This window comes from Elephantulus edwardii, unplaced genomic scaffold (genome assembly GCF_000299155.1).
Source record: "Elephantulus edwardii isolate Elephantulus edwardi_28Jun2011 unplaced genomic scaffold, EleEdw1.0 scaffold00054, whole genome shotgun sequence".
NCBI classification, from domain to species: domain Eukaryota; kingdom Metazoa; phylum Chordata; class Mammalia; order Macroscelidea; family Macroscelididae; genus Elephantulus; species Elephantulus edwardii.
Genome location: NW_006399804.1, coordinates 6,031,404 through 6,055,260, shown reverse-complemented (window position 1 = coordinate 6,055,260; position 23,857 = coordinate 6,031,404). Strand labels below are relative to the sequence as shown.

Genomic DNA, 23,857 nt, shown 5'->3' with positions numbered 1-23,857 from the left:
ACATTATATGAGTCTTTTCTTAGTAGATGTTAGGCTGTTGTAACTATATAATTACCCAAGTAATGACATTGTTTTGTGAAGTACCTGTATAATGGTGATCCCCTCTTAGGAACAACAGTCCGCTTGGAGCCGGATGACTGTTGTCTTCCTAAAACTGTGGCTCCACCTGGCCTTTTCCACTTGAGCTTAAGAAAACCCATGTATCTAGACAGAAGTTGTTATTGTTGATTGCCTGTGAGCCAAGCACAACTCATAGTAACCCTATGAAGAAAAGACCTGAAGCCTTTCTATAACTATCGGAATTTATCAACGGTCATAGAGCTTCCAGAGGCATGTTGTTTGGATTGCCATTCCTGCTTCCAGACAGCAGTGTTTAAGGCCAAAGTACCTGTGATATTGGTGCTCCTGGTGCTGGGCAGCACAGCTGGCAGCTTGCAGTCTCCAGGCAGCGGAGCAATGGGGTGTCCGGATGGTGGGGACAGTGATCTAGTGCTCTGAGCCATACTAACAATGCAGCCCCTCAACCTAGCAGTCAGTGGTTCTGTTGCTGGTCAGGCTGTGATATGCTGGGGCTGGGCTGCAGCCTTTAGCAGATGCCAAAGAAGCATCTCCCAGTCTGGCCATGCCACACAGGCCTTGGTAGCAGTTATGGTAAGGTCCTCTAATGAGAAGAGCTAACAGTATAATTCTTTGCCCACTAAGCCACAATAGCTCCCTACCCATCATAGTAGCAGGAAAGAAATCATTATGCAAACCTGTTGTCCAAGATCTCTCCAAAATGCTAAAGAACAAGGATATCAGTTTTAGACTAAGTGTACCTGCCCCAAGTCATAGTATTTTCCATTGCTTCATATGCATGTAAAAGTTGGACAAGGAAAAAGGAAATCTACAAAAGAATCAATGCCTTTGAATTGTGGTACTGGTGAAGAGTACAGAATATCCCATAGACCACCAAAAGAGCAAACAAATCTGTCTTGGAAATATAATGAGGATGTGGTCCTTAACAGTAAAAAGAGTGAAACTTTGCCTCACATACTTTGAGTATATAGTCAGAAGGAACTAGTTCTTGGAAAATGACAAAATGCTGGGAAGATCAAAGGTCAGTAAAAGAGAAGACCATCAAGAAGAAAGATTTACACTAGGATTGCAACAATGGACTTGACCATGGTGGACATCATGATGATGTCTCATGATAGGGACAGGATTTTCTCTTCTATGAATAGTATTGCTATGAGTTGTAATACACTCAATAGCACTTGAGAATAAAACAAAATTAGGAAGAACTACTAGTCCTGGAATCCTTTCTGGAAAGGAGATATACATGTAGATGAAATAATTTTTACTTATATAACAAGAAATAGTTTTGCTAATAATGTATGTGGAGTTCAGTGACCTAAAATATCATAAAAGGCAGGGATTTTTGTGACAATGTTTTATGTAAAACCTATACTTGAACTAGTAGGCAGTCATCAGAACAGAACAAAGAGACACTGCATGGTTCAAAACTGGGAAGGGTATACACCTTGGTTGTATTCTGTCTCCATACCTTTTCAGTCTATATGCAAAACAGATCATCCAAGAGGCTGGACTGTATGAGGAGGAATGTGGCATCAGTATTGGAGGAAGATTTACCAACAACCTGTGTTATTCAGGTGTCACAACCCTGGTTCCTGAAACTAAGGAGGACCTAGACCTAAGCACTTGCTGTAGAAGAACAAGAACTGCAGCCTTCAGTATGGATTGAAGCTCAACACCAGGAAAACAAAGATTCTCACCACTAGGCCAATTGGCAGCATCAGTATGGATGGTGAAGAGACTGGGATTGTTAACAGCTTTAATTGGCTTGGGTCCACAATCAATACTCTTGGTACAAGTAGCCAGAAAATCAGGAGACAAATTGCATTGGGAAAGTTGGCTGTCAAGGACCTCTCTAGAATACTGAAGAGCAATGATGTCAGTCTGGATACTAAGGTAAGCCTGATCCAGGCCATAGTCTTCGCAATTGTGTGCTATGCATGAGAGAGCTGGACAATGACTAGGGATGATAGAGAATTGATGTCTGTGAGCTGTGGTGCTGGAGAAGAGTACTGAACATACCATGGACTGCTAGGAGAACAAATAAGTTCATCCTGGAGAAGGTAAAACCAGGCTGCTCCTTGGAGGCAAGGATTCTGAAGGTTCATCTGACATACTTTGACATGTTACAAGGAGGAACCTGTCATTGTAGAAGGATGTCATGCTTGGGAGGAACAGCACAGGAGAGGAAGACTCTCGATTAGATGTATTGATTCAGTCACTGGGGCAATGGGGGTAGGTGTGTCAGAGATAGTAAGGTTTGCACAGGATAGGGCAGGGTTTAGGGCTTTTATACATAAGGTTGCTATGGGCTGCAAGCGACTGGATGGTATATACAACAACAACAAAACACAAAAAGACAAATACTGCATAGCGCCACTGTTGTAGAATGGGACTGACATCAGGGTTGGGGTATGACTGAGAAATACTGGATAAATTATATATACGGTATTGAAACAGATGAGGGAGAGAACCGTTTAAATGCGATATATATGATAGGGTATTATGGTTATCACAAGAGTCCAGAATTAAGGTTGCATAGTGGAGTACATTCAGGGCTAGGGACAGGGAGGGGATTGTATACCAATGAAGGAGTTTTTCTTTTGCTTTTCGAAAAGAGGAGCGAACTGGGGGCCGGGGCATAGGGGCAGGGAGAAAAGTGCAACAATGAATGGAAATCCAAAATCTCTGTAAATGTTCATTAAAATTAATAAAATAAAACTTAATAATAATTAAAAAACCCGACAATGCATTACAGGAGCATTGGTGGCCTAGTGGAAAGAAGTTGTGCTGCAATCCTGAAAGCACACAGTTCAAATCCACCAGATGCTCCACAGGAGAATGATGGACCATTTTCTTCTGTGTGATTAACTGCCTCTGAAAACCCAATAGAGGGCCAGGTATGGGTCAGTTCCAACTCAACTGTACACAACAACAATGTATTCTGAAAATTTAGAACACTACCTGGTATATACTAAGTTAACTCAAAACTCAAATGCATTGCCAAGAAGTTGGAACCAACTAAGAGGAGAAAATGCAGTGGATTTTCAGACACTGTCAATCACATGGGAAGAGACTGCCCATCTTTCTCTGACAGAGCCTCCAGTGGATTTGAACTGCCAGAGATGGGCCACTTTGGGATTAGCAATGTAACACTCCAATTATGCTACCATAGCTCCCTAGATGTATACTAGATATTTGGTATTTACGTAAATCCTTCATTCTCTTTTTTCCTGGGAGAAATTATTTTTAGAATCCATACGCCTACAGCTAAGAGCTCTAAGAGTTCTGTACAGCTAAGAGCTCTGGTGTCATCGCTTGTATGCCTTTGAGTCAGAACTAACCCATAGCTGCTGGGAGGAGATTGATCCTCCTCCTAAGAGTAGCTGGTGGATTTTTACTGCATGCCTGTGGAATTGCAGCGCAGCTTCTAGCCATAGACCACCAGAGCTCTCCTGTTGTTAGGTGTCATCAAGTTGAGTACAACACAGCAACCCTATGAAAGAGAGATCTGAACCCTGTCCTCTACCGTGTCAGTCTCACAATCTCTGACACAGTCGAGCCCATTATTGCAGTCACTCTGCCCATCCCTCTGGTTGAGGGTCTTCCTCTTCTTTGCAATCCACCCACCTTTCCAAGTGTTATGTTCTTCTGCAAGGAATAGCCTTTCCTAGCAACATGCCTGAAGTAGAGTTCCTTTAGTGATAAGGAATTGTGCTGCCAGCATAAAGATATGTAGTTTGAATCCACCAGCTTCTACACAGGAGAAAGATGGACAGTCTTTCTTGTATAATTTTACTACCTCTGTAAACCTACTAAAGGGTCAGCTCTGAGTTAGTTCCAAATCAGTGGTACACAATAACAATATAGTTAGGACAACAAATTGTCATGTTAATACCATTATTATTCATAGTCAGGCACCAACTTCTAATACCAAAGATGAAGAAATCAAAGCTTTTTTTTACCAATTCCTACATTCTGAGACTGATCAAACATAAAAGAAAAGTGCATTGATAATTATTGTAGATTAGAATGAGAAAGTTTGAACAAAGATGAAGGATTCATAGTTGTAAAATATGGCTTCACAAGAGATCCCGTGATAGAATTTTTCAAGACCAATGACGTATTTAGGCACTAGTGGCATGGTCCACAGGGTGTTGTGCCCAAAGGCAGAGCCGCTCTGGAAGTTAAAATTCACAAGAGTGCGCCATGGGAGTATGACTTTGAGTGTATTCCACCTGAATCTACAAACCAGTGTATATTATGAGTTATGGGAGGACATCAAATAATCATTAGAAAAGACAGAAAATAAATGGATGTCCAAAGACTTTGAAACTTGCTTTTGAACATACAGTAGCTAAACTGAAAGGAAGAAAAATATGAAGCACAAGCTGAAGAGATGTCAAAGAGAAGCTCAAGAAGACTAAGCAAAGAAGTATAACAAAATGTAAAGACCTTTAAGCTATAAAAACAAAAGAACACATTTAGGTTTTCTCAGGTAAAAAAATTAACACGAAAATGTAAGCCTCAAGTTGCGATAGTTAAGGATCCTATGGGCAAAATAGGAAGCTCTGGTGGCCTAGTGGTAAGAAGCTGCACTACAATCCCAAGGGCACACAGTTTGAATCTGCCAGCTGCTCTTCAGGAGAAGGATGGACAGTCTGCTCATATACGATTTACTGCCTCTGAAAACCTGCTGGAGGGTGAGCTATGGGTCATTTCCAAGTTAGTGGCATATAACAACATGGGGAAAATATGGAAAGATACTGGAATCATCAAAGGAAGATAAGGCGAATGTACAATCATGGCACCAAAGAGGAGTTGTTGGCATTCAACCATTTCTGGAGGTAGCATATGATCAAGAACTGATAGCACTGAAGGAAGAAGTCTAAGCGGAGTTGAAGGCATTCATGGAAAACCAGGTTTCAGAAATTGACACAAGATCAATGGAGGTGCTTCAATAGATAGATGGAATGCTTTAAGTGCTCACTCATCTACACTAAGAAATTCGGAAGACAGCTACCTGGTCAACTGACTTGAAGAGATCCATTTTGTGTTGACTCCAAAGAAAGACGATCCAACAAACTGCAGAAATGACTGGACATTATCATTAATATCATATTCAGGTAAAATTTTGTTAAAAATAATTCAAAAATGATTGGGACAGTACATTGATGGGGAATGGTCAGAAACTCAAGCTGTTCAGAAGAGGCCATAGAATAAGTGACATTATTGCCAACATCTGATAGATCTTGACTAAAAAAACCAGAAAATACTAGAAATAATGTTTACCTTAACAGCCTGTTACCTTTTTTTTTTACCATGCAAAGGCATTTAACTATGTGGATCATACTAAATCATTAATAACACTGTGAAGAATGGGAACTTCTTAATTGTGCTAATGCAGAACCTGCACATAAGACCAAAATGTAGTCATTCAAATAAATACAAAGTGAGATACTGCATGGTGAAAATCAGGCAAAGTGTGGATTAGAGTTGTATTCTTTTACCATCCTTATTCAATCTGTAGGCTGACAGAATAAACACAGAAGCTGAATTATATAAAGAAAAATGTGGATCATCATTGGAGGAAGAAGACTCAATAGTCTGCAAAAAGTAGTTATCACAACCTTGTTTACTTAAAATGAGGGTAACTTGAATTACTTACTGATGAAGACCAAAGATCACAGCTTTCAATACAGGTTATATTCCAACACAAAGAAAAAGAAAATCCTTTTAATTAGACCATTAAACAACATCATGATAAACAGAGAAAAGACTAAGTTCTCAAGCATTTCATTTGCCTTGAATCTACAATCAACATCATGGAAGTAGTTAAAAAATCAAATGATGTATTGAATGCATTGGTCAAATGTGCTACAAAAAACCTCTTGAAAAGAACTGAAAAGCAAAGATGTCACTTTGAGGACTAACATGCACCTGACTCAAGCAATGTTATTTTCAATTGCTTCATGAATAAATAAAAGCTACATAATAAAGAAGACTGAAGAATAATCAATGCCTGTGAATTGTGGTGTTGGTGAAACTATTGAATATACTGTGGACAGAAGAAAACACAAATCTCTCTTAGAGGAAGTACAACCAGGATGTTCCTTAGGCATGGAGATAGAGAGACTGATTATATTATCAGGAGGGATCAGGCCCTGGAGAAGGAGCTTGAAAGAAGAGAAAGTCAAAGTAAAATGGGAAGACTTTTACCAAGATGGATTAATATCGTGCTGCAACAGTGGACTCCAGTAAAGCAATGATTACAAAAGCAAAGCTCCATTCTACCTGACTAACAAGCAGAGTCATGATAAATGTACCAGAGTTGTCACAAATTTAATTTTTCTTGGATCCACAACCATTGCTCATGGAAGTATCAGGCAAGAAATAAAATTACATTTATTGCATTGAAAAATCTTTTACAAGTTAGATGATGCTTCAAGAGCCTTCTCTGTTTTAGCTTTCTTGTCAATTTTCCAGGTAACCAAAAAGTTTTATATAATCTATAAATCAATGGCAACATAATTGAGAATGTGGAGAGATATATTCTAGACATACTGGGATACTCTATGTTATTATTAAGAACCTTTTCTATCTGTTGTCATATGTTTGTGCTTGCATGCAAAAGGATTAAAAGAGCAATATCCATAGTTAGCATATCTAAGAGGAATAATTCAGCTTGGGTATTAAGAACTTTTCACAATATTAGTACCAGCCTATTAACAATGATTCTAAAAACCTTTTTCGTTTTCTCCATCACGTATTTATGAACAATTGCACTTTAGCAATTGCAGTTGATATATTCTTAAAAAAGTCAAAACTCACTGCATGAAGTCAATTCTAAATCCTGGCAACTTGAGGCTATCAATCTTTACACGAGACTGTTCATCTCTTGCACAATGGCTGATGAATTCAAACTGCCAACCTTTCAGGTTGCCTGATACATAAAGCACTATGTCACCAGGGCTCCAGAGTAACATCTTTTACTCTTCCCTCACCCCTTTTAAATACTAGTTTTCTTTTAAAGCTACCCATTGCCATGTAGTGGGTTCCAACTCATAGTAACTCTTCATAGAATTTCTGAGGTTGTATTTCCAGTGCAAGGAGACTGCCCATCTTTCTCTCATAGAGTGTCTGGTGGATTGGATCCACAGATGCTTAGAGCTGTGCCACTGGAGCTATTTTTAAAGCTATAAGAACAAAGAATTAAGATAACTTTGGCTTTTTTAAGTTGTTGAACTAAATCCATTTGACTGTTTCACCACTCTGCCCATTGATATTTTTAATATTTTTTTTATTTCTTTAGAAGTAATAGGTTTCATCCTAGAACATTTAGAAAACAAAGAAGGGGATACAGAATAGAATACAAATTACCTAAAGATAAATGCTGGTAGACTAGCATTATTAGTATTTTGACAACTCTTTTCTTGTTTGTTTTCTACAGTGATTTTACCATTCTGCCAAAATTTTCTATACCTTGTTCCCACCCTTTCCTTACTGTAAACTTAGTCTCTTCTACTATTTAGAAATCTTCAGGTTGGTGCACGATAGGGCAAGGTTCCAATCTGTCGCTCTTAGGGTTATAATTAACCAGTTTCCTAACTACTGAACATCTGTTTGCAGTTTTTCTGGAATTATGGACAAGTCTGAGATGAATAAACATCTTTGAAAAGCAAACTTTCGTAGACCCCCCTCAACTATTAAGATAAATTCTTAGACATGAAATAACTGGGTGAAAAGTTATGAACTTCAAGGAGCTTCATATGAAAACCAAAAAAGCCTCCAAGCATTTTCTTGAGTAAGGGGCCCTTATTTTGCCCGAATTTATTGGTTATCTTTGTTCTCCTGCGTACTTTGCTCTTAGGGTCTTAGTTTTCTAATGGGAGAATTTCTTTTGAGAAGTCTTAAAGGAAAAGAGCCTCTTTTGAGATACTCACATTCAACTCAATCGTAGAGCCTCAGTCATAGTCCCTACTTGGAGGCTTAGTTTGGTTAATGAAACCCACCCCAACAACTATCTCTCACTGTGGGTGTCCTGACAGGTTTTTTCTCTCGGTAGCCCCACAGTCTCCACACGCGCGGCCCTTTCCCGGTTTGGAGGAGGCAGCAGTGCAGCCGCCAGCCTGCCTTTACCTGCCAGGGGTTCAAGCTGCTACAGCTCCTCAAACCCGCAAACCTCCCGGGAGCCTCGTACTGGCATCTAGGTTTGTTGTTGGCCCTGGTTGCTAGGAGACGCGCGCCGCGCCTGCGCACTGCATGGGAGAGCGCTGCCTTCTCTGGGCAGCGGCTACCCAGCTTGGGGTCGCCTTCTGTACGGTTGAATATGCTGCTTCTGTCCACAGAGTCCAGGGCTTGGAGGGGGCGTTGGAACCAAGAATCCTGTTTCCTAGAAGTTAAGGAATAGGCCCATTTGAAAGTTGTGAACTAGGAAGGAGCCTCAGTTTCTGGCCAGAAGACTGGTTATGGATTCAAAAGCTCTGAAGCCTTTTCTCTCCCAGCGACAGCCTGGATAAGCTCTAAGCAACTGACTTACAAACTGCCATTTCCTGCCCCAACTCCATAAGCTGCAGAACTGCGTTCTCAGTTTTTTATGTGCTACGGGTGTCCTGTTAACTCAAAACCTCCCCGGTTCTCCCATCCCCCTTTTACTCTTTCTGTCATTCCTTTCAGTCACTTAAATGCTAAAAAGAATGTCTATTACTTTTTTTCCTCCCTCCAGAATCAACAATTATGGCGTGCTGTTGAGTTGCTTTCAACTTAAGGAACCTAGAAGTCAGATTAGAACTGCCTAATAGAATTTCCTTGGCTGAAATCTTCACAGAGCCACATCGCCATTTCTTTAATCCCCCTGGGCTCCTAGTTTGCGATCAGCTTTCAGTTAGAGGCAAGGGTATAATATTATACTCCTTCATGCACAATTCTATCATCTGTTTTATCTGGTCTCTATTTCTTCTCATCTCTGTTCTTTCACTCCAGGCTAAGTAACTCATCATGGCCTTCTAGCTAATGACTTCGTTTTTTCCCTTTATGTATATCACAGGTTAACTTCCCAGAATCCACATCTTTTGGCATGACTTCCTAATATAAAGTATAAACTCATAAAGCTTAGAATTAAAAGTTTTGTGTTTAAAAAAAAAAGTTGTCTGTTATACCAATCTTTGCAACCTTAATTGGTATCACCTAAACCTCAACCAAAGTGGAGTACCAAAGTGCTCTCCCAAAGTTCCTTCATCATTTCATCTAGTCAATTATTATTTAAGTGCTGACTGTTTGCCAGGTTGTGTGCAACTCTTGCCGTTTTCTTTTACCTTGGCTTAGCTAAGTACAGTTCATAATCTGTTTCCATAATACAATCTTTGAGGAAAACTCTCCATCTCTTGAACTCATTGGACACATTGTGAACTCCATCTCTGTTTTGCCTCCTTGTTTTATCAACCCCAAATGTTATAGGCAGCTTTGTACAATGTCTGCTTTTGTATACCTTTGTAAAGGAACCCTGGTGCCTATGCATTTTTTGTTAGCTACTGACCTCATCATGTACAGTTAATTGTTTTAAAGGCTGAGTAACTCCATAGTGTTACCATTCATTTTGTGTTATTCTTTGCTGTTTGGTGCTATCAAGTCAACTGTGACTCATAGTGAACCTCTCAGCAACAGATCTGAGCCTTGTCATGTGCTATGTTGTTGTTATGTGCCCGTGAGCCGCCTATGACCTATAGTGACCCTATGTACTCAGAACCCTGCCCTATCTTGAGGCAGTCTCACTGATTCTGACATGCCAACCCCACTTGTCCTAGTTACTGTATCAGTCCTTCTCATCCCGTCTTCCTCTCCTGTTACACCATTCACATAACCTCTTATATGCTCAAATCCATTGTTACAATTGATTTGTCAAATTCTGTATTTAAGTCCCTTATCTGTCATTACCAAATACTTATTCCCAGTCTGTGGCTTCCCTTTTTACCCTGGTGGAGAAGTTTTTGGACGTGCATAGGGATTTAATTCTTAGAAGATCCCACTCATCTATTTTATCTTCTCCTGGTTGTAGGTTTTTCAGGATACTTGGAAGACTGTTTATGTTGTGGATTAGGACGTGTAGCGTTCTTCCAAGCTTTTCTTTAATGAAGCTTATAATCCTTGGTTTTAGTCCTAGGTCCATGATCCACCTTGAGTTGGTTTTTGTGTATGGAGTGAGGTGTGGGTCTTGCTTGAGTCTTTTGCAGACACTTTTTGAATTTTGCCGACACCGTTTGTTAAAAAGGCCGTCATTTCCCCACTTAACTGATTTCATCTCCTTGTCAAAAATCAGTTGACCATAGATAGATGGGCTGATCTCAGGGTTCTCAATTCCATTCCATTGATCTATGTGTCTCTAATTGTACCAGTACCATGCTGTCTTAACCATAACCACCATGGCAGTGTAGTAGGGTTTGAAATCAGGGAGTGAGATACCTCCTACCTTTCTTCTATTTTTAAGGAGTGCTTTGCTTATTCAGGGCTTCTTTCCATTCCAAATGAAACTGGAGATTGTCTTTTCCATTTTCTTGAATAATGGGATCGGTATTTGCATTGGGATTGCATTAACGTGTAAATTGCTTTTGGTAGTATCGCTATTTTCACAATATTGAGTCTTCCTATCCATGAGCAAGAGATATTCTTCCACCTCTCCAGGTCTCTTTTTGTTTCTTGTAGTAATGCTTTGTGATTTTCTTTGAATAGATCCTTTGTGCTTCTGGTTAAATTTACTCCCAAGTATCTAATCTTGTGATTAGCTTTTGTGAGTGGTATTGTTTTTCTTGGTTCTGGCTCTGTATTCTCTTTGTCACTATAGAGAAATCCAACTGATTTTTGTATGTTGATCTTGTATCTTGCTACTTTGCTGAATTGGTCCACTCTGTCCAATAGTTTATAAAATACTTGAGCACTACAAGGTAAAGGTAAATAATCCAATAGAAAAATGAGGACAGGATATGAACAGATACTTCACTAAAGAAGACATTCAAATGGCTAACAAGCACATGAAGAAATGTTTAAAATCCCTAGCTCTAAAAGAGATGCAGATCAAAACAACTATGAGATATCATCTCACCCCAGTCAGAATTGCAAAATTTAACAGAATAGCAAACAACAAATGCTGGCGAGGTTGTGGAAAAATTGGAACCCTTATTCACTGTTGGTGGGAGGGTAAAATGGTGCAACCACTGTGGAAGGCAGTACGGCGCTTTCTCAAAAAGTTGAAAATAGAGATACCATTTGACCCAGCAATTCCACTACTGGGAATATACCCCAAAGAGACCATAATTGACATCCAAGCAGATATATGCACACACATGTTTATCACAGCTTTGTTCACAATAGCAAGGAGTTGGAAACAACCTAAGTGCCCATCAGCAAACGAATGGATAGAGAAGCTGTGGTATATTCACACAACGGAATACTATGCTGTATTGAAAAACAAGGAACTCATGCAATATTATTCAAAATGGGTGACCCTGGAGGACATTATGCTGAGTGAAGTATCTCAGTCACAAAAGGACAAATACTGTATGGTGGTACTGTTGTAAAGCAGGACTGAGCTCAGGTTTGAGAGGAGGTTGAGAAGGATGGGTTCAATAATGTATACTGCATTGAAACAGATAAGGGAGAAAACTGTTTAAGAGGGAAAATTATTAGGTATTTTTGTCATGACAGGATTCCAGAGCGAAGGCTGTATAGTGGAGTGGACATGGGGATTGTTGTTGTTGTTGTTGTTGTTATGTGCCATTGAGTCGCTTGCGACCCATAGCGACCCTATGTACAACAGCCCTAAACTCCGCTCTGTCCTGTGCTGATCGCACTGTCTCTGACACTCCCATGCCAACATGGGGGTAGGGATTGTAAAACAATGAAAGAATTTTACTTTTCCAAAAAGGTAGTGTACTGGGGGGAGGGTTTGGGAGGGAAGAAAAGTGCAACAATGAATGAATGGAAATCCAAAGTCTCTACATTTTCGTTGAAATTAATAATAAATTAAAACAACAACAACAAAAAAAAACAATTGCTGTGTCAATCCATCTCATGGATGATCTTCCACTCTTTCTCTGACCTGCCACATTCCCAAGCTTGATGCTTTTCTCCAAGGACTGGTCCTTCCTGGCAAGATGCCCAAAGTATGTGAGATGAAGCTTCACCATCCCTGCCTCCAAGGAGCACCTTAATTGTACTCTCTCCAAAATAGATATTTTTGTTCTTTGGAAAGAAATTTTCTCCACCACCACATGTCAAAGGCATTCATTCTTTTGTCATCCCTAATCAATGTCCAACTTTCAGATGCATATGAAGTGACTGAAAAGACCATGCTTAATAAACACATGAAAAAGATGCAAATCAAAACCACATAGAGGTTTCATTTCACCCCAGTAGTAGTCACAAAATTTAATAGGACAGCAAATAATAAATTCTGGAGATGATACAGAGAGATTAGAACTTTCATACACCTATGGTAGCATTATAAAATGGTACACCCACTCTGGAAGGCAGTTTGATGTTTCCTAAAAAGAAAATTGAACATAGACATTCCATATGACCTAGCTATTCCACTGCTAGCTATATACCCCGAGGATCATAGAACAGAGAAACAGAGATTTCTACATCAATGTTCATAACAGCCTATTCACAAGAGCAACAAAATAGAAATAGCCAAAATGTCTATCAACAGAAACTACATTGAGAAAGTGTGGTACATTCACAGGATGGAATACTGTGCAGAACTCAGAAGCAATGATTTTGAAAAATACTATATGAGAGACTGGAAAGCATTATGCTGAGTGAACTAACCCAGTATCATAAAGAGAAATAACTGCATAACACCATTATTTTTAAAATAGAAGGTTTACTAATAAGATGTATACAAAGGTCCAAAGAAATAAAGGGAGGGAGAAAAGAGGATAAAGGTAGAAGAGGGGGAGGTCTTGAGGGCACGGAGATATGTCAGCAGAGTGAGGAGTTTAAGAAATTAGGAAAGACCTAGGGGAAGCCTGAAAAGGTAAGGTAATGATAGGCATGGACCAATGGCAATTAATTTTATAAAATACAATGTATGAGAATGATATAATAAAATATAATGTGACTCAGCATTGTGTGAAGCACAAGATATATAAATTAAATGCAATGTATATGTATTTTGTAGACAAACCTATATAAAATAAAAAATAAAAAGCAATACCATCTGGAGGGCAAGGAGGGCAGGAAGAAAAGTGCAACAATGAATGAATGAATGGAAACCCAAAGTCTCTGTAAATTTTCATTAAAATTAATAATAATAAAAAAATATAAAGGGGGGAAAACCCAATACCATGGCTTGAATCAGATGTTGGTGTTGCTGTTAGATGCTGCCTAGTTAAGTACAACCCATAGAGACCCTATGAAATACAGATCTGAACTCTGTACTATCCCGTACCATCCTTATACTTCCTGACACGTTAGACCCCATTACAGCAGTCACCGTGTCAATCCACCTGGTGTAAGGTCTTTCTCTCCTTGTTCAACCCTCTACCTTTCTGAGCATCATGTCCCTCTCCAAGGAATAGCTTCTCCTAGCAACATGCTTGAAATATATGAAGTGAAGCCTCATCATCCTTACCTCCAAAGAGCACTCTGGCTACACCCTGTCCAAGAAATATTTACTTGTTCTTTTGGCAGTTCATGGGACATTCAGTGCTCCTCTCCAACACCATAGCTCAAAGGCATCAATTTTTCTTCTGTCTTCCATATTCAGATGAATAGCAAATGATTGGAAAGACCATGGCCTGAACCAGATGCACTTTAGCTCTCAAACTGATGTCATTATTCTTCAATCATTTGAAGAGGGCCCTAACTTCAGACTTTACCAGTGCAATACATCTCCTTATTTTCTGACTGCTGGTACCAAGGTTATTAATTGTGGATCCAAATAAGATGACATTGTTGACAGTTTCAATCTTTTCTTCACCTATCGTGATGTTTCCTATCAGTCCACTGGTAAAAATCTTTGTTTTTCTTGACATTGAGATGCAATCCATATTGAAGGCTGCATTCCTTGATCTTATACAATAAGTGCTTCAAGTCCTCACTTTTAGCAAGAAAAGTTGTGTCACCTGCATAACATAGGTTATTGATGTGTCTCCCTCCAATCATAATTCCACATTCCTCTTCATAGAGTCCTCCAAATTTCCTGTGATAGACTGATGAGCACATCCATGGCTGCATCTATTAACAAATCACTTAGTTTCCCACCAATTTCTGGGGCTTGATTTTTTGCCAGTGCCTTCAATGCAGCTTCCACTTCCTCCTTCATTACCATTGGCTCCTGTTACTATGGTACTTCCGGAAATTTTAGTGTCAGTCAGTTCTTTCTGGTACAGTGATTCTATGTATTCCCTCCATCTTCTTTTGATACTTTTGATACTTTCTAGGTCATTCAACATAATATCCATAGCATCTTTCAATATTGCTACTCATGGCTTAAGTTTGTCTTTCAGTTCTCTCAGCTTGAGAAATGCAGAGTAAGCTCTTCCTTTTTATTTTCCTGTGCCAGCTCTCTGCACATTCCATTATAATACTTTGCTTTGTCTTCTTGAGGTGCCCTTTGAAATCTTATGTCCAGCTCTTTTACTTGGGGATGTTTTTACCTTCGTTTTGGCTTTTCAATGCTCTTGTGCAATTTTTAGAGTCTCTTCTGACATCGATTTGGGTGTTTTGTTTTTTAAACTTTCTCATCTGTCTTTGTTATGACCTTTTGCTTTCTTCATGGATGATTTCCTTGATAGCATCCCAGAACTCATCTGGTCTTCGATCATTGGTGTTCAATGCTTCAAACTTACTCCTAAGATGATCTTGAAATTCAGATGGAATAGATTGAAGATCGTATCTTGTTTCTTGTAGACTTGTTTTCATTTTCTTCAGCCTCAATTTGAACTTGCCCCTGAGTAATTGATGGTCTCCACCCCTACCTAATTTTGACTGCCAGTATTGAGCTTCTTCAATTATTCCTTCCACAGATGTAGTCAGTTTGATTGCTGTGCAGCTCCTCAGGTCATGTCCATGTTTAAAGTCTTCATCTGAGTCTTTTAGAAAAAAATATTTGTAATAAATAAATCAAAATTTGATCATTCTATTTCCAGCCACATTTCTATCACCAAGCCCATATAGTCCTCCTATTATTTCTTCTATGTAAATACTTGCTATGCATCAGAGAGCTGGACAATGGCTAAGAATGACAGAAGAAGAATTGATACCTTTGTGTTGTGGTGCTGAAGAAGAGTATGGAGCATACCATGGACTGCCAAGAGAACTAACAGGTCTATCCTAGAGAGGATGAAATCAAGCTGCTCCTTGGAGGCAAGAATTTTGAAACTCCATCTCACATACTTTGGGCATGCAGTCAGAAGGGACTAGTCTTTGGAGAAGGAAATCATGAAGAGTCGAGGGACAGCACAGGAGAGGAATACCCTGGATGAGATAGATTGACATAATAACTGAGAGAATGAGTAAAGGTGTGTCAGGGGCCGTGAGATTGGATCAGGATAGAGCAGGATTCAGAGCTATTGTGCAGAGGGTTGCTGAGGGTTGTAGCTGACTCAAAGGCATATAACAGCAACAACAATTCCTTCACTATTTCCAACTTGTTCTTCTAATTTCATTAACAATTTGTTGTGGGCTGGAAGCCTCTTGTTTAAACCAATTAGAACCCAGTGGGTGGGCCTTTGTGATTTAAAGTTGGGGCATGGTGTGGAAACTGATTAGCTATTAGTTACAAACACAATTGTCAGTTTATTGTCTTTGGGGAGAACTGTTGTTCTAATTAGTACAGCACTTTCCTGACAGTTTGCCATACTAAGATAGCTTTTGGGTTGCTGTGATACTGAAAGCTATGTCACTGGTGTATCAAATACCACAAAAGTTACCCATAGTGGACAGGTTTTAGTATAGCTTCCAGATTAAGACAGACTAGAAAGCAGAATTGGCTATCCACTATAACAGGCCTCTGAAAGCCCTATGAACCACAGAGGAACACAGAGAATATATTAGTGTAAATAGTGATAGTTATAGTAGTATAGTGGTAGAACCCAGATTGGAAGTCAGTTGGCCTTTTTTCTGAGATGCTTTGAGGAAGATTCAAAATGCCAACTTTTGGTTTAGTAGTAAATGCTTAGCCATTTGCACCACTCTTATAAGCCTCAGATGTTGTTGTTGTAGTTGTTAGGTGTTCTCAAGTTGAGTATGACTTGTAGTAATCCTGTGAACATCATATCTGAAACCTGTCCTATCCTGTGTCATGCTCATCATCTCTGACACATATTTGCACCTATTGCTCCAGTCACTGTGTCAATCCACCTTGTAGAGAGTCTTCTTCTCTCTCTCTCGACCCTCCACCTTCCCAAGCATGGTGTCCTCCAAGGAATAACCCCTCCTAGTAACATACTCAATGTACAAGCCCCTTTCATCTTTGCCTCCAAGGAGCACTCTGGCTGCACCTTCTCTAAGACATATCTGTTCTTTTGAGAGTTAATGGGATATTCAGTACCCATTTTCTTCAGCACCACACATAGCTCATTCTTCTGTCATCCTTATTCACTGTCCAGCTCTCAGATTCAAAGCATGAAATTGAAAAGACCATGGCCTGTGTCAGATTCACCTGAGTCTTTAGAATGACATCATTCGTCTTCAGTAATTTAAAGAAAGCCATGATAGCAGCCTTTCCCAATGCAGTTTGTCTCCTGATCTCCTGATTGCTGGTACCAAGGATCTGTGGACACAAATTAGATGAGACTTTTGACAACTTCAATCTTTTCTCCATCTATCATGATGTTGCTTATTGGTCCAGTGATGAGGATTTTTGCATTCTTGATGTCGACATGCAATCCATATTGAAGGGTGAAGTATTTAATCTTCCTTGATGTTTCAAGTCCTCCTCATTTTTAGCAAGTAAGGTTGTGTCATTTGCGTAATGCAGGTTGTTGATGAGTCTCTAAAATTGTTCCCACATTCTCCTTCACAGATTGATTCAAGTTTGGAAGCAGGAGTGCATCCACTTCCTAAACCACAAGCCTCTGGAAACTCTATGAATTTGGAGAAATGATGATAGTTATAGAAAGGCTTCAGGCCTTTTGTTCATAGGAACACTATGAGTTGTACTCGACTAGACAGCAGTTAACAACAACAATGATATAGTGTCATTTGCATAATGCAGGTTGTTGATGAGTCTCCAATCTTGATCCCACATTCTTCTTCATAGTGTAGCTTCTCAAATGATTTGCTTAACAACAGATTAAATAGGTATTAGAAAGATTAGAAAGGACAACTCTGACACACACTCTTCCTGATTTCCTCACTCTATTTGGACAACAGCCTCTTGGTCTAGGTATAGATTCTGTATGACCACAATTAAATATACTTGGATTCCCATTCTCTCAGTGTTAGCCATAATTCATTATTATATATACAGTCAAATGCCTTTTCATGGTCAATAAAACACAAATAGTCATTCTCTCCATATGCTCTGCTTTCAACCAGGATCCCATCTGACATTAGCAATGATACCCCTGATAGCCTCTTCTAACCTCAGCTTGAACTTCTGTAGTTCCCTGTTAATGTACTGTTCTAGCCATTTTTGGATGAGCTTTGGCAAAATTTTGCTTGTATGTGATACTAATTATATTGTTTGATAATTTCCACCTTATCTTGGATCACATTTCTTATGGAATGGAAACAAATAGAGATCTCTTCCAGTTAGTTGTCCAAGTAGCTATCCTCCAAATTTCCTGGCATAAACTAGTAAGCATATTCAGAGTTGCATCTGTTAGCTGAAACATGTCAGTTAGTATTCCATCAATTCCTGAAGCCTTTTTTTTTTGCCAATGCTGTCAGGGCAGTGTGAACTTCCTTTGTTGCCATTGGCTCTTGGTCATATGGTATTTACTAAAATTTTTCAGTGTCAGCTAATTCCTTCCAATTTTTAATGCTTCCTTGATCATTCACGATTTTGCCTTTAGCATCTTTCAGTTTTGAAAGTTGAGGCTTGAGTTTTTGTTTTGGTTCCCCCCCCCAATTCCTTTTAATTAGAGAAATGCCGAGGGAGTTCCTCCCTTTTTATTCTCCAGCTCCAGCTCCAGTCTTTTGCATATTTTGTTATAATGTGCTCTTTGAAATCTTCTATTTGTCTCTTTGACTTCTGCATTTCTCCCCTTTATTTTGACTTCTCAGGTCTCTACTGCAGTTTTCAGAGTCTCTCCTGTCAACCATTTAAGTCTTTTCTTCCTCATCTGTCTTTATAAGAACCTCTTGCTCTCTTCATAGATTTTTCTTTTTTTAATGTTATCCCATAACTAATCTGCTCTTCAATCATTAGCGTTCAATGTCTTAAAATTCAGGTGAGATAGACACAAGGTCATATTTTGATTCTTGTGGAATTCTTTTCATTTTCTTCAGCTTCCATTTGAACTTGAACATGAGGAATTGATGGTCTTTTCAACAATCAGCACTTGGCCTCATTTTGCTGATATTGAGCTTCTCCAATGATTCTGTCTATAGGTGTAGTCAATCTGATTCCTGTGTAGTCCATCAGGTGAGGTCCATGTGTAAAGTGACCTTTTGTGTATGTTCAGTGTGCGATGAATTGAATGTACAGAATCCAATTGTTCCATATCCAGCCTCATTTCTGTCACCAAGTAAATCTTCTAAATCCCCTCCAGTTCTTCTCAATGTGACTTACAAATATCATTTTCTACACATGTCTGAATATAAACATGATTGAAATCCACTGATATAGGTGCTGACCATGACATGTTCCTTGCTGAACCTACAGCATTCGGTTCTTAACAGTCCTGGATTAGTAACTTGGCATTATCTGTCCTTTCAGGGATCTCCAAATGTGTCTCTTAAATCCTTTCTAATGAAAGTAATTCCCTGTACTCCTATGTCAGTGTACTCTCTTTCCTAACATTGAGATCCTTGAGGAAGAAACTATCAGAAAACTATAGAGTGAATAAGAATAAAATGAAAGGAAATGTGAAATTTTGACAGACTTTTCCAACGCACCACTGAAAACACACTTGTGCATCAGATTACTAGTGACTCAGATCTTTCTCCCCTAGCCTGTGGTATAGTCTTCATGCAGCTATTTATTTCCATGGTCTAAGAACACGTGGTTTTCTCACACTGTGTAAGCTTTAAAAGAAATTCCCTTATATTCCCTCATGCGCTGCCCACAAGTACTGTTAGTGTTGGAAGCTAATTAAGCCACAAAAGCGTATCAACTTTCCCATGTTAGCAATACAAGTCTTAGCAAAATAAACTTCATTCAATTCAGTAGACGTGTTCCAGAAAAAGAAAATGTACTTTAAAGTGTTTTTTTTAAATTTAACTATAATTTAAAAACATTATGAGAAGTCATTACTCAGAGAAATTTCCGAGGATGAATCATTTAAATAAATCTTTTAAGCTCTGGTGGCTTTGTGGTAAGGAATTGAGCTGCTGATGCAAAGGTATGTGGTTTGAACCTACGAGCTGCTCTGTGGAAGATGGGCACTCTCCTCCCATGAAATTTACTGCTTGTGAAAATCTGCCAGAGGGTCAGCTATGGGTAGATTCCAGCTTGACAGTATACAATAACATTATATCTTTAGTAAAAGAAATCAAGTATCTGCTATTCACTTTATAAATCCAAATTTGCCTAAAGTGATATATTGTTGTATAATATTAGATAATTTCCTATAATATGAGGGAGCTCTGGTGGCCTAGTGGCAAGAAGCTGTGTTGCAATGCTGAAGGTGTGTAATTGGAATCCATCAGCTGCTCCATGGTAGAGACAATCTCTTCCTGTCCAATTACTGCCTCTGAAAAACACTGAGGGTCAGCTATGGGTCAGTTCCAAATCTACCTAACAGAACAACAACCATACTATCTAACTCTCAGTGTATTCTTTTAATTCCATTTCATCCAAGTTGGATTAATCATATGTTGTTGTTGTTGTTGTTATGTGCCATCGAGTCGCTTGCGACTCATAGCAACCCTATGTACAACATCCCTAAACTCTGCTCTGTCATGTGCCAATAGCACCATCTCCAACACACCCATCCCGATTACCCCAGTCACTGAATTAATCCACCTCATAGTGGGCCTTCCCCTTCTGCACTGTCCCTCCACCCTACCAAACATGATGTCCCTCTCCAAGGATCTGTCCCTCCTTACAACATGTCCAAAGTATCTTAGATGGAGCCTCAGAATCCTTGCCTCCAAGAAGCAGCCTGGTTTGACCCTTTCCAGGATGAATCTGTTTGTTTTCCTAGCAGTCCATGGTACCCTCAATACTTTTCTCCAGCACCACAGCTCAAAGGCATCAATTCTCCTTCTATCCTCCTTGGTCATTGTCCAACTCTCTGATGCATAACAAGTGATTGAGAAGACCATGACCTGTCTACGGCCATACCACCCTGAACGCGCCCGATCTCGTCTGATCTCGGAAGCTAAGCAGGGTCGGGCCTGGTTAGTACTTGGATGGGAGAAGACCATGGCCTGTATCAGGTGCAGCTTAGTCTCCAAAGAGACACCATTGCTCTTCAGTATTTTGGAGAGGTCCCTAACAGCAGCCTTTCCCATGGCAATATGTCTTCTAATTTCCTGGCTGCTGGTGCTGAGAGTGTTGACGGTGGAGCCAAGCAAACTAAATCTGTGAACAATCTCAATCTCTTCACCATCCATCCTGATGCTGCCAGTTGGCCCAGTGGTGAGAATCTTTGTCTTCTTGACATTGAGCCTCAATCCATATTGGAGGCTGCAGTCCTTGACCCTCTGCAGCAAGCGCTTCAGGTCCTCCTCAGTTTCAGCAAGTAGGGTTGTACCATCTGCATATCACAGATCGTTGATAGATCTTCCGCCAATCTTGACCCCACATTTCTCCTCATAGAGCCCAGCCTCCTGGATTAACTGCTCTGCATACAAGTTGAAAAGGTGTGGAGACAGGACACATCTCTGGTGTACGCCCTTCCCAATTTTGAACCATGAAATGTTTCCTTGCTCTGTTCTGATGACTGCCTCTCGGTCCAAGTATAGGTTTCTCATTAGCACGATCAAGTGTTCTGGGATTCCCATTCTTCTCAGAGTCAGCCACAGTTATGATCCACACAGTCAAACGCCTTTGCATAGTCAATGAAACACAGATAGACAATCCTCTGGTACTCCCTGCTTTCAGCTAAGATCCATTAGCTACAATATCTCTAGTACCACGACCCCTTCTAAGCCCAGCCTGGACTTCTGGCAGTTCTCTGCTGATGTGTTGTTCCAGTTGTTTTGGGATAATCTTTAGTAGAATTTTGCTTGCATGTGAGATCAATGAGATTGTTCTATAGTTTCCACACTCTGTTGGGTCACCCTTCTTTGGGATGGGAAAAATATAGACCTCTTCCAGTCAGTTGGCCAGGTGGTTGTTCTCCAGATTTCTTGGCACAACTTATAGTTGATATAAATCAGCTGAACTTGGGTGAAGGGCAATAAAAGGTTACACTTTTGTTTTTAATATCTAATTCCATCTTAACTGAAAGCTGGTGAACAACATGACCACATTTCACCTTTTCTAGACTGTAAGCACACATCGTTTGCCAACGTGTACTGTAAATAGTTGCTATTTTTCTGAAACAGTAGATTGCCACAAGGCAGTTTCTTCTACCACATTGTGTTATTTAAGAGTTATCTGCATTTTTGGCAGATGTTCAAGTGAGTTCTTTGCCTGTAAATCCTCTTTATCTCAAGCTATGGTTGGAGTGGAATCTTGGCACCATTTCAGTATATTTGTCTTGCTACACCAAGGAAAGGGGAGGGGGGAAGTAAGGGCCCCATGAACTAATTCTGTTCTGCAAAGGGTCACAGAAACTGTGGGAAGCCCTGATGGCTATTCAAGACAGTAACACCTCTAAACACCCATTGCATAAAATGAGGTCTCCTCCCACACTAAAAAAATGATCATTTAAAAGCATGAAAGGTAGAGTTTCAAAGTAAATAATACTCACTGGGGACTTGACTCCAGGCCTATAAAATCAGCTTAACTTAGTGGACGGGGGTCTTTAAGTAGCAGCCATTTAGTTCTGTGTAGAGCTTTTACATCCTTTTGATGTTAAACTGCAATATTGAGATAACAGCTTGTTTGTTAGCTGTTTTGTGAGCTGGGGGATGAAATACTGGCTTTGCTTTTAAAGAAAACAATGATAACAAAGGTACAGATCCTTTGGAGATCAGACCACTTTTCTTCTGTGAAACTACCCAGAAGGACTTCTTCCACCACTGGCCAACCCTCTCTAAAATATGTGCTGGTAATATCCAGTTTGTTGTAAAAATAAAAAAAAAGTAGTTAATAATTATGCCTACTTAAAGAATGGTTCCTTTGCAGTGAGAATAACAGCACCAATGAGAATCACTTGCGTAAACGATATTGAGTATAATTGTGGCTGAGGGATTCTCTGAGAAGGAAGGCTGAGCGCAGTCCTTTCCAGCAGCAGGTAATCTCCACTACTAAGAAATTATCCAAACTTATAAAAATTTTATCTATTAAGAATTACTCACTCACTGCCATTGGATGTAAGCTGACCTTTCTGAACCTGTAGATCACAGGAGGAGATTGTCTATGTTTCAGCAATGGAGCTGCTGCTAAGGTCAAACCACGCATGAGACATTGTCTTTGGATTAGGAGTATCACCTCCTATGAACAAGGGCACAGAACTCCCTCTTTAAGGGTCAAAGAGTATACATTTTACTACACTTCGAACTTTATAAGTCAAAGTTACTGTCCTTGAGTAGATTCTGACTCTAACTGATAGTAACCTTCCATTGAATTTCTGAGGCTATTTATTTTACAGGTCATCACCCATCTTTCTCTCTTGAGCATGTAGTGGATTCGAACTGAGGACCTCAAGAATAGCAGCCTAATTTGTGAAGCAGAAGGTCAGCAGGCTTTTTGTGTTCTGTGGATCTGACCCTGCAGTGGGTTTTCAGAAGCAGTTAATCTCACAGGGGGAGATGGCCCCACCCTCTCCTTCAAAGCGGCTAGTGGAGTACAGCTATGCACCTTTGGAATTGCAGCAATGCTTCTCCGAGGAATAAAATGTTCTTAAACTTTTATTCATTGTTGTTTTTGTGAATCAAGTCAGAATCAACTCATAGTTGACCCTCTGGGGGGTTTTCAAAGGCAATTAATTGCACTAGAGGAGAATGATGAGCAATTCCTACCCTGTGATTTAAATGCCTCTGTAAAGCTCCTCGGGTCAGCTATTTCACCCCCACTGTATGCAATTGCAACACAATTCTTTATTGTGCAGCCTGAATTTTTGAAATATTACTGTATTTAGCATTTTAAATCAAAATATGCACTTCTAAAAACTTTAAATGTGAATTAGGTTTGGCAAAATTGTGATTACTAAAAAAGAAAAAAAAATACTTGATGTAAAAATAATAGAATGCTTCCATGCTCTATATAAGAAACAGTAGAGAATCATGCAATTATTTAGAATAATATTTAAGGCTATATGTGTAATTCTGTCCTTTAAGGTAGAATACAAAATTATATTTTGAAGACTTTATCAGAAGACTAAACTCACTGTGAGCAAGTCTTAAGATGGTTGTTGACCAGTTTTCTGAGGCTGTAAATATTAACGAAGAGTAGGCTTTTTCCTTCAAAGCAGCTGGTGAATGCAGACTGCCAAACTTTCAGTTAGCACACAGTATGCCACTGAGAGAGAGGGAAGGAAAAAAAATATATAAAATATATAAA

General features: G+C 39.5%; 1 protein-coding gene across 1 annotated transcript in view; it reads right to left on the bottom strand.

The window, feature by feature from the left end:
• LOC102858876 (armadillo repeat-containing protein 3-like) overlaps positions 1-9,427 on the bottom strand; it is a 161,777-nt gene extending 152,350 nt beyond the window's left edge. Inside the window, exons 1-2 of the mRNA XM_006887100.1 lie at positions 9,390-9,427; positions 8,215-8,467 (exon numbers count right to left, since the gene is read on the bottom strand). Coding sequence (XP_006887162.1) covers positions 8,215-8,467; positions 9,390-9,427 — 291 coding nt within the window. The remainder of the gene's footprint in view (positions 1-8,214; positions 8,468-9,389) is intronic.
• Between the last annotated feature and the right edge of the window lie 14,430 nt (positions 9,428-23,857).